The 15,979-nt window shown below is 40.7% G+C and overlaps 1 protein-coding gene across 1 annotated transcript in view; it reads left to right on the top strand.

Moving 5' to 3' along the window:
- nbas (NBAS subunit of NRZ tethering complex) overlaps positions 1–15,979 on the top strand; it is a 144,782-nt gene that overhangs the window by 14,271 nt on the left and 114,532 nt on the right. The window contains exons 10-18 of the mRNA XM_058612749.1: positions 1,297–1,435; positions 1,541–1,606; positions 1,715–1,843; positions 2,234–2,297; positions 2,830–3,023; positions 4,601–4,876; positions 11,754–11,879; positions 12,203–12,354; positions 13,266–13,403. Coding sequence (XP_058468732.1) covers positions 1,297–1,435; positions 1,541–1,606; positions 1,715–1,843; positions 2,234–2,297; positions 2,830–3,023; positions 4,601–4,876; positions 11,754–11,879; positions 12,203–12,354; positions 13,266–13,403 — 1,284 coding nt within the window. The remainder of the gene's footprint in view (positions 1–1,296; positions 1,436–1,540; positions 1,607–1,714; positions 1,844–2,233; positions 2,298–2,829; positions 3,024–4,600; positions 4,877–11,753; positions 11,880–12,202; positions 12,355–13,265; positions 13,404–15,979) is intronic.

Consider the following 15,979-nt stretch of genomic DNA (forward strand, 5'->3'; position numbering starts at 1 on the left):
TTAAGCACCAACATGTTATCTTTAAGGCTGTAAATTTATATTATTCCTTATTTTGTTATGTATGTATTCTCTAAAAATGTTACCATGAAAAAATGTGAAATATACACTTTATTCTATACTGTATCTTCATTGGGATGTATACAAATCTTAAAGAGGTTCCTATAACCACATACTGTGGTCTGCACATGTGTGATGTTGCATTACTTAGGAATAAATGAAGCAATTACCTTAATGCACTGCCTGTAGGGACGCACTATAACCATCCAGAATGTCTGTGGCCTTTCTTTACCAAGTACCAGTCAAAGGTTTCACTCATTAGTGTCCGACTCACACCTGGTGACCTTACTGTTCTCCCCACGCCTTCACAGTCTGCACAAACCGGGTTTACTTTGGCGCGTGACGCCTGGTTAGGCAGCCTAATGGAATTTGGCAGCGACTGTCAAATATTTGCCAGCCGATAGACGACATGCAACTTTAATGGCCCCTGTGTGAAAACTGGGTCAGTAAAGCAGACAATAGGTTAGCGAGAAGATGGGGGGGTGGGGGCAAATGAATATGAGGGAAATCATAATCGGCCAAACCTTCATATGGATAAATGAATTGTATATTAAGGAATATATAACATATTTTATATGATGTGATACACCTGTGGGTTTACAAATGATTACAAATGTTTCCAAATGTGCAATTATGTGCACATATGATCATTTCATGATCATTTTCATAAGAATTGCTGACAGTAATTACAATACATCAGTGCGTGCAGGATATGTGAATCTCTATATCACATTATTCAGGAAATATAGCTTATCCTATCAAACTTGAGCCTTAAGTGCTTTCTGTCAGTTTACCAACTCATTTCTTGTAGCTCCTACTAAATATCTACCGTAGGTTTAAGGTTACTCTCTGCACTAGGGGGCAGTGTTGAGCTGGACAGAAGTGCTTCATCCACACCTCCCCCCTGCGTTCCTGGGCACTGTGGCATCTGCTCTGTTTCACTGCAAAAGACAGACCTGCAGATCACTGCGGTCACTGTGGTGTTGTTTGTGTCTTAACTGGGCTCGGCAATTGATTCCAATCAGACTTTTATCTGTGATAAATAACTTCAAACCCTGTTCTTGGCTAAATGGTTCCTCCGTTGTGTGAATACCCCAGAAACCTTGGCTTGAACCCAAGCTGAAGGATGAGCCTCCTTAATTTGCTGTCCATGTTATGTAGTGCTAATTGATCTGTTAGAGGTGCAGCCATGGAGGTGCTAACTCTGAGTGTATGTGTATACACAAACTTGTTTTCCAGATTGCTCCTAGTGGGAGGCTGTGAGTCTGGGGATGACACCGTGTCCAAGGCCTCTTGCTGTGGCATCACAGCCTGGAGGACTCTCTCGGGCTCACCGCACTACAAGCAGGTCACCAGCCATGAAGATGATGTCAATCCAGTGAGGAGACTACACACACACACACACACACACACACACACACACACACACACATGCACTGATATTCAAACAGCATCTAACACACTCAATCTTGTCATCTGTTAGAATCAGAAGAGAGGTTTTTTCAGGATCCCCAGTTTCAGGTTCTTTCCAAGACAAGGAGATGAAAAGGTAGCGCACTCCCTCTCTCTCTTTTTTCTATATGCCTTGTCAATCAAAAGTTTAACTGGAATACATTTAGGAGCTTTCTCTTAAGCTAAAAAATGTTGTATTTTTAAGGACGGTGTCTTCCGCATGAGCCTGAGCCCCGATGGTACCCTCCTGGCTGTCATCCATTTCTCAGGGCAACTGTCTCTCTGGGACGTGCCCTCACTTAGACAGAGGGCCACATGGAACCAGGAACAACAGGTACAACTTTAAGCTGCTTATGTTTACTGTACCTTTGTTTTATACCTGCATGTATGAGTTTGCTAATTCAGAATAAATCTCTGTCGAGCTTATATTTTGTACATTAGACGCCTGAACGGCTGTATGTACGTAATCTTGCTCTGGGCCAAATATGATTATGAAAAGAGAGGGATTCTAAACGAGGTGGCTTTGAGACAAGTCATATTTGCCGAGTGTTGTGTGTATATGTTCTGCTGTGTTGCCGGCCTGAGTTGAGCCGTGCGTCTGTGCTTGCTGCAAGTGTAAACAGGTTTAGCAGATTAATTCCTCTATCCCCCCCTACTCCTCTCTTCTTCTTCTTTTTTCACTCCCTTCTTCTTTGGTGCCTCTATCCTGCGGTCCTCCCTTTAGCCAGGATTTGAGGAGATCAACCCAGAGTGGAAGACATCGCTGGAGAGACGGAAGAAAATAAAAGGTAGTTTGGCCTCAGGAGAGCCAACCTTGTTGCTGACACAGCGGCACATGCTGGATAAAATTTAATGGTCTTTGACATGTCTTATTCACTGAATTATACAGTTATTTAGACCTGCAGCCATATTTCAAGGCTAGCAAATATATATTTATCTCCCGGTGTCCGTGCTCGTGAGTGAGTCTGTGCATCTCTTTACATGTGCCGTCGTCGTCTTGTTTCTGAATGTGTGGTTGTTTGTGCAGACATACACTCTATTTTGACAGTTTTGGGCCAGTTGTGATGACAGCTGTGACAGCTTCTGTATAAGACATAATCTGTGTGTAAGAGTTGATCCCATGCATAACAAGTGATACATACGACCACAGGTGCAAATGTGTCTCAGGATGAAACGCATTTTAAAATAGTCCAGAAATCTTAGTGCTAATGCATCCACAAGGCACCCTCATGAAAATCTTCTTTATCAGCCGTCACCCAGCTTCCTCTGGTGTATAATCACATCATTATACACCTTATGTCTCTTTATACCTTTTTCCAGATAAGGAACAGTACTACCCGCTGGTGGATGTGAGCTGGTGGAGTGACAACGTGTTGATTATGGCTCGCTGCTCCGGCTCCGTCACCGTCTCCTCCGTGAGGACGCTCCGCAACCTCCTGGGCAAATCCTGTGAATGGTTCGAGCCTTCACCTCGAGTCACCGCAGCGCATGACGGCGGCTTCCTCAGCCTGGAGGTAAACCGTCATGTGCCACATGCGCTTGAGACTCGTGGAAGCATCTTTTAGAGCTGAACATATATTACGAGTCCTTGTGGCGTTAAAAAGCAAATCATATATTCACAGTCTGCACTACCTTTGCTGTTCGGGGTTAGACAGTATTTAATGCCAAACAACAATTCTTTCATGGAAATGTCAAGTCTTTGGTTTCGTTAAAGGCTGGCAAGGAAAAAAAGAAAAAAAAGAAGTGCATTTGAGGACGCTCAAGTGAGTCTGTTGCACAGGAAAATCAATCGCGTCACAAATGTGTGCATTGATTTGTGATTGATCCTTTGTGCTGAGAGCTGATATGATTCCCCCCAGGACGTCTTCCTTTGACAAATAGAATCTTTTCCCGAAGCGCTACATGTTTATATTCATGCAGGCCTTTTTGTTTTTTAGTTTGGCAGCGACATCGTGTATGTGTGCATGTGTGTATATAATAGTGGAGGAAAGGCGTGATGATGAAATTTGTATCCCGGTTTATTTGTTCCCCACACACAAAGACCCTGATCACATCACCGCTTACTTTTATTCTCTCTTTTTTATCTGAAAGCATAGAAAAAAAGAAGAGGATTTTTTTTCAACTTTTGGGGAAAGGTTTCATCAGCTTGCTTTCACATTGAGTGGGGGGGGGGGGGGGGTGGATGCCTGCAGCTGTATCTACAGCTGATAGTGTGTTGAAATTATCGTGATGATGGGGGTTTATACTGTGTGAACGCCTCCGTAGATGTGGAATAACATGGCCTCTCATATATTAATGATGATAAGAACATGTGCATTTTCGGAGTGAGGACTTATGAGTGCATTAGTGCAGCACAGTGGGAACCTTCTTAGTTCCCTATTGATTAAGATGCTTAATGTTTTACAGGTGCTAAATGTTTCCCCCAGCTGGGGACAGAGCTCTGTTGAAGGGGCCAGCATTTTATTTTTCTCTACTGAGCAAAAAAACCCAGAGGGGCCATCGCTACGAAATATGAGGACTCACTACAGTGAGCAGATGAAAAATGGGCAAATGATTTTTTCCCCCCATCTGAGGCAATAACAAATGCGTAGAAGAGGGACAATAAGAGTTGGAGAAAGTACTTTTGGCAGCTTGGATTTAGGTTTTCTATTGAGCAGCTTGACCTTGCTGGTGTTTTGTGCTCAGACAGCCTGCTGATCCTGCATGAAGCCGTGAAATTAAGTGTGGTTACCAGCCTTAGCACAGCTAGATGTAAACTCTGCTTCATTGCATCACATGCTTCATTTTTTATTGTTCACATCCTACTGTGAAAAAGACTTAGCATCAGAAAGTTGCCCCGGACAAAGGCTGTATATCGGAGTCTCTCAATCAATGGGAACGATAGTGTACTCTCTTAATGATTTTGGTCCACAAGACGGATGTATTTTATATAAAAAGAAATAAAACTGGCTTTTTGACAGTATAGATAAAATGTATCTTTACATGTGCATTTATTTATGTGTTTCATTTTATTTACATACGTTTTATCGAACACATTTTTTATCCTCTTAATGTGTAATCTCCGAGTTTAACACCGTTTTGTTGTCCACAGTGTGAGGTGAAGCTCGCACAGAAGCGCGCGCGTTTGGAGAGCAACTTGAGCAGTGGGGCCAGTGACGACGAGGAGGGAGATGAAGGAGGGGATTCTGACTCGGACGAAGAGTCCTCCGCCAAAGCCCGCTACTTTGGCTACGTCAAGCAGGGCCTGTACTATGTGACGGAGATGGAGCGCTTCGCCCCACCGCGCAAGCGCTGCCGCACTGTGATGAAGAACTACCGTCTGGTTAGCCTGAGGTCAACCACACCAGAGGAGCTGTACCAGAGGAAGGTAGGGGGGTTGACCCCGCATGTAACTGACACATGATGATGAGTCTAAATATCTTGAAATGCTAAGCTTGTCTTGTTTTATGATGTTTAAAGAAAGAAGAAGAAGAATAACCTCTTTTCTACCTTAGTGTATGTGCTAGAGCTGGGTGAAAAAAACAGTCATCATTATAATATCGTTTTCTTTAATGCCAATATAATCAAAGGTCATTATGCTGTGTATATATATAGTTTATGCATTGTATAAACGCACACAGTTGCTTTGAATATCTTTAATGAGTGTTAGCCTTTTATGTCCAGATGTTTAAAACAGTTAACAGTTCAACTTTTACTTGGAAGCAAAAATAAATCTTTATTTATCTGACATTTAATGATAGAATTATCAATATTGACTAGTTTGCATGAGTGCTTTAAATATTGAAAGGGTTTGAAGAGATAAAGGGAGAATAATGAGCATTGTGGTTTTTCTCGTCCATGGTGAAGTAGTCTATGAATATAATCTGAGATTGTCTAGGTGGTAAACATTGTACCACTGGGATTCTTTATTTATTCCCCGTATTTATACTGTATTTCTGCACAGTCACAGAATTGCTGTGTGTGTGTGTGGCCTGTGTGGACAGGCCCTTTGATATGACAAGTCAGGTTTTAGCTGCAGTGTGTGAAAGTGTGTGAAAGTCAGTTTACTTCTTCATTACAGCGCACACAACAAAATGCTTATGTGCTTAGGCGACTAAAGATGTTTCAGTGTTCATGCTGTAATGCCCTCATGTTCCCGTTTGAGTGTTTCTTCAGCTCAGTAAGCAAATCATATTAAAACTGCTACATAAGTAACATACACCTCTTTATACTGCCAGTAATCGGGTTTTAAAGGTATAATACGTAACATTTTGTAAAAACAACAAGACTATATTAAAGGTAACAGACCTTTAAATGAAGTTGTACACGTTGTTGAGCTGCTGTGATGATTTACATAGGGTTTGCCTTTGAAAATCACCTCAAATAATACACTTTTAGATGCTCTTTGTACTCAATAAAATACACATCTGCTGGTCCAGATATTTCACAATAAAGCCTTGATGGGGAAAAAAGAGAGAATTAAAATTAAGTGGTCCTTCCAGGCAATGGTTATAGGACGTGTTGTGTTAGTGTGTGACATGCGACGGATATCGACATTGATAGCTGCTCAGTGGAGCTGGTATCCAGCTACTTCTGTAGGCTCAGTCACAGCGAAAGAGCGAGCAGTGAGGAATATATAAACATTCCATTTACCTTAAAACTACTTATTTATGCCACTAATTTTAGCAGCCACTGAACGTCACATGAATCAGTTTGGTCATTGACTGAATTATTGCACAGGCTGATCTGCAAAATTGGTTTCTGACTAAATAAATCTCTTGCCAGCTCAGTGAAGTGCTTTTGTTTTGTTGGATCAGCTCCAGAGTGCTGTTAAGGGGAAATGAAAACCAAGCAAGATGTTCAGTCTGCTTTAAGGCTATTTCTCAGTCTCATGGGTTCTTGTGAAATGCTAATTGCCGCATTAGAAATATGACTGTTGCTGCGACTCACTACAAATTGCAGCAAAGACAACAACATCCTCCATCATAAAGAACAGAGAGAGAGAGTGGTATCGGCTCTCGGTGGTCCCAAGTTTGATCATGATTCATCAGTCATTTTTATGACCCATCATCTGCTGCCTTCTTCATCATTGTCATCATCATTAGATGCCATTAGTCATCGCCATCTCTCCGAACAGTGGAGAGTTACAAAGTAATATATCATTATTATCTCTTTGTAACACTTGGTAGCCGCAACACTCTACCAGCTGCTTCTGCTGCTGCTGCTCTCCTATTGAATTGTATCCACGTATAGGCATATGAGTGAAGGTTAGGGGTTTCTGTATTATCTCCATGTGTATGTACTTCAAATAATCTGTATGTAAATCGATTCAAACAACCACAATAAGGACTGTCCTTTCAATCTCAAGAGAAAGTCTATAAGGTGTAAGTGGCAATGAGAGCACTACAATGTAGAAAGATATAAACGTCCTGCTGCTGTGTATTAATTCATCGATCTCTGATGATTGATTTGTTGATCTGATTACTGACTCAGTTTAATGTGGTTTAAAGGCTAGCTGACGTCTGTAATGCTGTTGTGATATCAACTCGCTGCGATCACAAATTGCAAATGTGTGTAAATGTTATTTATAAATTCGATGTGGCCCCCACAAAGATTAGCAACCACCTTTTGTGGAAGCTAATGGGATCCAAATAAACAATAAACCGCCAGCCCATTACTGCTTAGACAAGTCAACATTTGCTAAATGAGACGAGCAATAAAAAAAAAAAAAAAAAATGCCCGGACTGAGAATCACAATTAGAGTAATGGAGGAAAGTCTATTTCTTCATTCAGGCATGGAGACGAAGTGAGTGTGGAAATCCAAATTGTCACCTGTTGAAGAGACGGCTCTGTTTCTGTCTCCACTCGGCTCTCACTAGCGTGCTTTGGGGATGACTTCAATGCACATAACTTTAAAACTGTCTGCGTTAGTGAGGCTTGTAGTCGTATGCTGCTGCGCTATAGAATAGTCGTGGTGTACTGTGTTTTGAAGGCATATGTGTTCATGGCGCTTTCATAAAATCTCCACCGTGTCAGTGTACGCATTCATACACATTTTCTTTATGATGCGTGCCAGTGCCGATTTATAGCTGTACAGTTTGCCTACAGTACACGCATCCACACTCGCACAAACCCACACAAAACAAACCGCGGCGACCTCGTGTCTTCTCAGGTGACTTGATCTCTCTTCAAAGATTTACCTCAGTCTAGGCTTTTGTTGAACTGACTGAATAAACCGGGACAAGTGTCTCTGGGTTGTTTCCTCAAGTCAAACTCTTCATGTGTTTAGGAGTTTGATGATGCATTCAACGGCGTAACCCTGCCTGTGTGTGAGTAGCACGCTGGCAGGGCTGCTAACAGTTTTATTAGCTAAATCCGGCGAGAGAAGAAAGCAGTTTTTGATGTCCTCCTACGAGAGGTTTAACTGTGTGGGTTTCTTATTGCCCTCGAGGAACCACAGTCTGGCGACTGTGTTGCTTTGTACTCCTACACACAGAAAAGAGAGAGGGCTACTCGGTGTGTCAGTCAGACCGTTTGCACACATGTACTTTCATACAAACCGTGTGGGCCTGGATAAACTGAGGTGTCATGATGTTCCTGGATCAGATAATTTAGCGAGACACTGATGTGACACAGAGCCTGTTTTAGCATTATTATTTGTTGTTATGGGTTGCAACTTGCAAGGCTAATTAAGCATTGACAATAATGATGATGTCAACGGCAGCGAAAAAGAACTACTGCTACCTGATCGTACGATTTGGTAACGAGACAGCAGTCTGTCGCCGTGCTGCTGCCGCTGCAAAATTTTTAAATTACACCTGTGATTTGAGCTAAATGTTAACATGGCAACATGCGGAAATGAAGCTCTCCTTCACACATCCACGTGCAACTCAACACCTTAATATTATAGCGCTAACTACACATGTTGCATCCGCCTCCCTCATGTACCGCACATTACATAGGCTACATTACCTCCACACACTCTTACTTTCACAGCTGAGTAAAGGATGCTATAGTATTAGAGTATTTCTGTGTATGTAACATTCTATCTACCAAATATGAGTTTAGAAATCTGTATAATCAAAATGCATTAAGCACTTTGTGTGCTCGGACCCTATTGAAACTGAAGGTGTTATTATTATTTTAATATAGTTTTGCAATCTTCTTTTTTTCGCCGGAGCAGTATCCTCCTGTCGCCGGTTCACCTTTTACGCGTCTCCGTTGCTAAGCGACGCAGGGCTCGAGGGATGGAAGTTCAGACATGAGGAGAAATTTATTTTGGCTGTTATTTTTCAAATACGGAACAAATCCTTGTTTTGCAGAATGGTTGGCAATGTTTTATGGTTAGCACTACTTTAGATGTACATTGTCATCACTTATGTAGTTTCCTACAATCTATCTAATCCTCATCTGTCTACGGAAAACAATTAAAACAGTCAACTTAATGCAATTGATTTGTCGCTAAATACTATTAATCAATTTAAAATAGCTAGTCATTGTGATCATTTTAGCAGGACGATGGAAACATTTCAAGTGCTGCTGTGCTTAGTACAGCTGCGGGTGTGGGTGTAGACTTAAGTCTCATTATCATATTAGTAAAGCAGTCTGAACAACACTCTTGATATTAAGTCCCAGTTTCATGTATTTTCTCTTTCTGTTGACATCAAATTTTTCAAATTAGTGCCTTGTCAGTTCAGAAATCATTATCGCCAGAGCAGTACAGAAAATGATCTCAACATTGACGGAAGATTCTCAGTCAATTTATCCAAAATATGAAACCATAATATGGAATGCAGTGTGATGAAAGGCGTTAAAAAGTAATTATATCCAATTAAAATCTGAATCTTGAATTCGTAACATTTGAGGCTATTGCGGGATATACTGAATTTGTTTTTGTATTGATATATAAAATGTATACAAAATAAGAAAAAGTCTGTCCTTCATTTATTCCTTATATCCTTCATTCTATCTGTGTCAGATACTCTGTGCCACCGTGTACTCACTCTTTCATGGTTAAGTAGAAGTCTAATTTATTTATGATTTGGTGGTTTTGTTCCAGTGAGTGTGTGAGTGTGTGTGTGTCTCAACTCTTTGCTCCGAAGGGCCTTGTAATGTTTGCCGTGGGTGTCACTTGATTGAAGGTGTTTATAAAATTTGATGACATGTTTATGAATTTTAATTATTGAAGGTAGTGGCCAAGTTCTGCCCTTCATGTGCTACTGGCTGTGTATCTATGAGTGATTTTAACGACTCTGCATGCGGGGCTTCCAGTGACTGTTTTTATCTTTTCGGGATTATGGATTATTACTGAATTTACTCATTTTTTTTCAAGTTTTAATTCGAATGAAAATCTGAATTTGCTCATGTTTTTTTCTCATTCAAGTTTAAATTCTGTATGTGTAGAGATTTGCATGCCCAAATTCCTAATATGAAGTAAGTTTCAGAGACACTGAGTCATTTTTAAAAGATAATATTCTGGCATTTTCCATATGCTCAGGTTAATCTGAATTTGTGGAGGATGTCGAGGCTCAACTGTATAATAGATGCCTGGCAAGCAGAAACATTTGCATTACGTTCAATATGATTCTACCCTCTATGAGACTCTATGGGACTATCATCTAATATAATGGTGCATTTGGTGTGAATGCACCAATGTAATTGATAAAAGGGCCTCTTGTGCCAATTACTGTCAGAGGTCTTTTGGAAATCTACGAACCAATAAGAGAGTTGTAACGATAAAGATACTCTTTATTAGATGTGTGAAGATTATGCAGAAATCCAATCTGACCAATGTGGTCATTGAGACATTTTAATGTACAGCAGTTGATGCTGCAGAGCACATTGGCCATATAGCTGGTGATTTGTCCCTCTGTAACTCTGAGAGTTGGTTATAAATTAGTTGAAATAATGGTGTCATTCCACCTAAAGTTTACTATCATAAAATGTTTCATTTTCTCCCACAGTTAATTTTTCATCAGTCTCATCATACGTATCAAACTTTAAAATTTAAATGAGCACATTTTTGTGCGTAGTACAAAATTGAGAACACTCAACAAGCTGGCATCAATTTTTAACAATATGCATGAAAGAAATTATAAAATATTCTAGAAATTAAAAGCTAAGAAAAAAAAATGTTTCTAGGTGTAATTTCAATTTATTGTCTGAAGGGTGAAGATCTTAAATTTTGTTTTTGAAGGTTGATGGTTTGATTCCTGGCTCTGCTAGTATACATGCCGACGTGTCCCTGGGCAAGACACTTGCACAGCCTGACAGTGTGTGAATATGTATGAAAGATGTGTAAAAGGAGAAAAGTGCTATGAGTGTGTGAGTGAATAAGTGAATACTGCAATACTGTAAAGTAAAGTGTGGTCATCAAGACTAGAAATGCACATACAGACCATTTCGTAGGGGTTTTAAGAGGTCTTAAAGTCATTCTTGGTGGATTCGGCCCCAATAAGGTTTGAAATATTCAGGCCATATGTCCCAGTAATGTACAACCAGCTCCTCGTGCTCAGACTGACAGAGTTCCTTTGGTCTCGGTTATTCTTTCTTCAAATATCATTAAATATTTCATAACCCTTCAGTCATTTCTCTCATCCCTCTGTAGCGTCACATTGCTGCAAAGATTGATATCTGCATGTTTGAGTTTTTCCCCATTCAGTCTTTGAGTATTCAGTGTGTGCACGCAGGATTTTTGGAAGTGCTGTAACTACTCACATTAATTCAAAACCTTGGCGTCTTTGTATGTCAGCGTGATGATGAAAAATCAGGCCGTGAACTTTCCTCCTGTCGATTAATATTCATTTTTTCAATTTGAGAAATACGTGGGTTTTTAAATTCATTCATTTCTGTTAGGGAAGACTGAATTAGTAAATCACGCTGGGGGGGCTGATAATTGAACATTAAAAAAGAAAACACAAGAAGCATCTAGAGCAATCTGAAATGAATAAATTGCCTTGCAGTTATGTCTTTTTGTTTCCAACTTGAATTTTACATCAGAAAGCGTAACTTTGCTGCGTAATTAGTGGCTGTCTGCTCATTTCCTCAAAAAACTACCAATTAATTTTTCCTTGTCACACAACTCCATTGTTGCTTCCATTTTGCAAACACTGCTCTACATCATCCTCAAATTACTGCTTTTATGCCTGTCTTTTCCAGTCATATACACTTTTAGTGTTAGCCGTTGTAAAGAAAACAGGCTCATGTATTGATCAAATTCTCGTTGTGTGTGTGTGTGTGTGTGTGTGTGTTTTTTTTCCCCTTAGATTGACAATGAGGAATATGGTGAAGCCCTGTCTCTTGCCCACGCTTATAATCTGGACTCTGATCTGGTCTACCAGAGACAATGGAGGAAGAGTACCGTCAGCATCGCCTCGATACAAGATTATCTGGTAAGAGATGAGAGAAATAACAGAGGCGGATGTGAGGGAGTGATGAACAAATGAAAGATTGGGTATGGAGAAAGAAAGAATTCTTTCAGAGTTTTGGTGTTAATCACAGTATATTAGATGTCTGGTAAGGCATATACAGTGAGTGGGTTTGAGCGAGTGGGAGAAGCGCACACACTTTTGTGCGGCACGACCCCCTTACTCTATTTCACGCATCATTTTTACCAATTTGTAGCAAATTTTTCTTACCCTCTCCTCCAATTTCTGTGCCTCCTTTTTATCCCATTTTCTTCTGAACTCATCCCCGCTTTCTACATTCCACCCAGAGCAAGATCCGCAAGCGCTCATGGGTGCTGCACGAGTGTGTGGAGCGAGTGCCGGAGAATGTTGACGCAGCCAAGGAGCTGCTGCAGTATGGCCTCAAGGGAACCGACCTGGAGGCCCTGATAGCCATAGGGAACAGAGAGGACGGGGGCAGGTAGGAGCATCCGCGATGACATGACCACACACCGATTTAAATCCTTGCAAGTGCTATACGTTAAAGTTGCAGTATGTAACATTTGGTGGTGTTATTATGCTGCTCCAAAAACGATACAGCATTATTTACATGCTGCGTCCTTCATGTGAAAATGTTAAGCAATGCTATACTAGACCTGACTGAGGGAAAATTTGCGTGTATACAAGAGCAGCGCAGGCGAGGCGGGGCCAGGAAGTGTTTATCCAAATTTCTTAAGCAGTGGAATTCACTTCTAAAACTTTTTGTGGGTACTTCTTTGTGTTTTCACATACAACCTGTTTGCAGTTGTTTCTTTTACGCGTGCAGTGTTGCTCTTGCCTCCATGTGGCATCTTGACATACAATTGCACTCTTCTTGTGTGCAGTAGGGCTGAACAGGCACAATATTTGTTAAAGCCAAAATGTCAAAATATCATTTTAGATCAACTATTGTCTGGATCTGTACACGTCTTATTGTACAGACGGAAGAGAGCGTCGTTATTCCTCAGAGATCTGCACAAATATCACACAGTAATCATTTAAAATAATGTCTTTCGAATGAAAATGAGAATAATGATGTAAAAATGGCAATTAGATATGTATTCAACATCGTAGTGTGCAGTGTGGGAGTGTGGGAGTGTTGCTTGGTGGTAAGAGATCTAAACAGTGCTGTACTGAGAAACAGTCATGTGGAGCTGATTGACTTGATCATTGTTTGAACTCATTTGACAATTTGTTTATATTTAAAAGTTACGCACGGCAGTTTGAACTTTCTGTAAACCCTACTGGAAATAAACTTGCCTTCTTATTTGTGGGGCTCATTCTGCCTGCCTCATTTTGTTTATTCATATTTACTTCTTGTGTGTTTTTTTTTTTTTTATTGCCTTCTCCTAGGTTTATCATGCCAGGCGACGTTGACCTTGATGAGCTCCCCTATGAAGACATGCTGTCACATGAAGAGGAGATGGAGAAGAAGAAGGAGAGGGAGAACAAGAAGAGACGGGAGCTGTTAGCCAAGGTCGATTTTTGCAGGTACGCAGCCAGTGGGACGGTTGGTTAATCAGCTCGGCGGTTCAGTCAGACAGGAAGAGATGTCGACAGGAAGTCACAGCAGGCTGAAATGCTGTCAGTGTTCTAGATCGGCCGAGAAGAGAAAACTTAAAATCACTAGGATTAGCTAATGTTCATGGACGCCAGCCTTCAGTTGCAAGAGCCAGGCTCTGTTGGTGTGCATCTGTCTCACACGTAGTCAATATTGATAATTATCACGATAAATGTCAGACAGATAACATTTATTTTTGCCCCTAAAGTTGAAGTGTAAGCATTAAATTGATATATACTGAATGCTTCTTATATTGATATTGAAGAAAATTATAGCTCGGTATATATCTTTATTGAATTATTGTCCAGCCCTACCCCAAATTTGTGCATGTTAGTAAAAGTCTGTATTTATATTTGATCCTTTTTGCACTTTAGTTTAAAGTTTTGTATTTGTTACTTATTTATAATAAGGCTCGGTCCATCCTCCCCAGAGTCAGAACTAACAGATATACAAAGTTTTTCTTTGGTCCATGCACTCTCAACGCATTCAATTTGCATAATTATCTATTGCACTGTTCTTTATGAACCTTATTGACAGTTTTTGTAAACTGAGATTCAATTGTTCAAGGTCAAGTTTGGTTGTGCTACATATTGGAGCCTTTTCATTTCATTTTTTTTGCAGCGGTGTACCAGCACCACAGTAGCGGTTGGGTTGGGCAATGCCATCGAGGAAACTTGACACTGACCCATGAAATGAACCTTGTCAGCAGGTTGTTCCCTGCAAGATTAAATTAAAGTCATTGTTATTCACAGAATCTAGCGGGCATAGTGACAGCACAGTAAAATATAAATGAAAGGAGAAATTAAGGTGAAGGTTGTTTAAGGTGTGGGCAAGAAAAACAGGAGAAACCAGGGCAGAGAATGCTGCCACATTTAACACCGATTGTTTGATTAGGTCGCGCGGCGGGGAGAGGATCATAAAGGCAGGGACATTAATGAGGATGAGGGAGCTAGAGAGGGAGAAAGCGTTGGTGGAGATTAGTGGGTAATCTGCTGGAGGTAATTTATGCCTTTGTTGTTGAGTACCCAGGGAAAGACTAATGAAAAACCCTTTAGTGATCACTAATCACCTCTCATGTGCACACACACACACACACACACACACACGCACGCACACTTGAAAGCTTAAGTTCATAAACACATTATTACCCTCGTGTGTTAAAATGACTAAGTATTAAGAGAAAACTATACGACAAAATATGCACATATTGAAATGAACGGTGCACATTGCGAATGCATATTCATGCGGCGATCTCACATGTAAGCGTCGCACATGCAGGTATTTAAAGCGTGGGTTGCCAGATCGAGCTGCCTCTCTTCTCTCATCAGATACTTAAATAGTGAGCCTCCAGTCTGCATTTGAATGAAGAGGAGCTGGAGCGGCGCAATATAAATCCTTTTGTATCATTGGCCCCACAGTTCCTTGATAAGTTTATTTTTTTTGTTTTGTCCTTTTTTTTTGTGCTCATTTGATTTTCTTTCTGTTTTAGCTCATTGCAAAATTAAACCGTTAAGCTTTATTGCCAACCTGTAGACCATCGTAGATAAAGAAAAGATGGAGGCTAACAAAAAGATATAAAAAGGGTTTTTAAAAAAAAAAAAAAAAATCAATGATTTACAAACATTAAAGAAACCATTATGTTAAATCCTCTATGAATGACCTTCTTTAAATATGCCCATTATCCTCCTTTTTCTGTCTCTGAGTCAGGGTGTCAGTGTGCTTACACATGTGTCCCCCAAAATGAGTTTCTCTCTGTGTGTGTGTGTGTGTGTGTGTTTGGGTGCAGTAACCCTTCACTAATAGATGTAACCATGTTGCCTTGAGGCTGGCGGCCGAGGCCGGAGACAGAAAATAATTCTCTTAATTTCTTTTTAACAACACCACCATTACAGAAATGGCTTGGTATTGATCACAGTTGCCCTGGCTGTGTGTGTGTGTGTGTGTGTGTGTGTGTGTTTGTGTGTGTACTATTGACTTTGTCAAGTGAGTGCATCCTTTGCCCGTTAACATGTTTCGATGTTTTCTTCATATGCGAGTGTGTGAGCTTGAAAACCATGATCGGTCAGGACAAACTTTGATGGCCATACGGAAGAGTGAGAAGTGTAAGTGTGATTATTTTAACGCTAAATGTTAAGAATTAGGGCACACACGGTATGTGTAGTGGTTAGTACTCTTGCCTTTGCAGCAAGAAGACCCGGGTTCTCGACCCGGTCGGAACAAGGGCCTTTCTGCATGGAATTTGCATGTTCTCTCCGTGTTCGCGTGAGTTTTCACCGGGTTCTCCAGTTTCCTCCCATAATCCTAAAACATGCAATGTGGAGATTAGGTAAATTGGACCTTCTAAATTGACCATAGGTGTGATTGTGAGAGTGGATGGTAGTTTGCCTATGTCAGCACAGTTATGTTGGCACAGTTCCCCCCCGCGACCCTCATGTGGAGTATAAAGCGGTAAAAGATGGATGATGGTTAAAATTAGAGGAAAATAGCTTTGTGAGCCACTCTTAAA

Source organism: Solea solea, chromosome 17 (genome assembly GCF_958295425.1).
Source record: "Solea solea chromosome 17, fSolSol10.1, whole genome shotgun sequence".
Lineage (NCBI taxonomy): Eukaryota > Metazoa > Chordata > Actinopteri > Pleuronectiformes > Soleidae > Solea > Solea solea.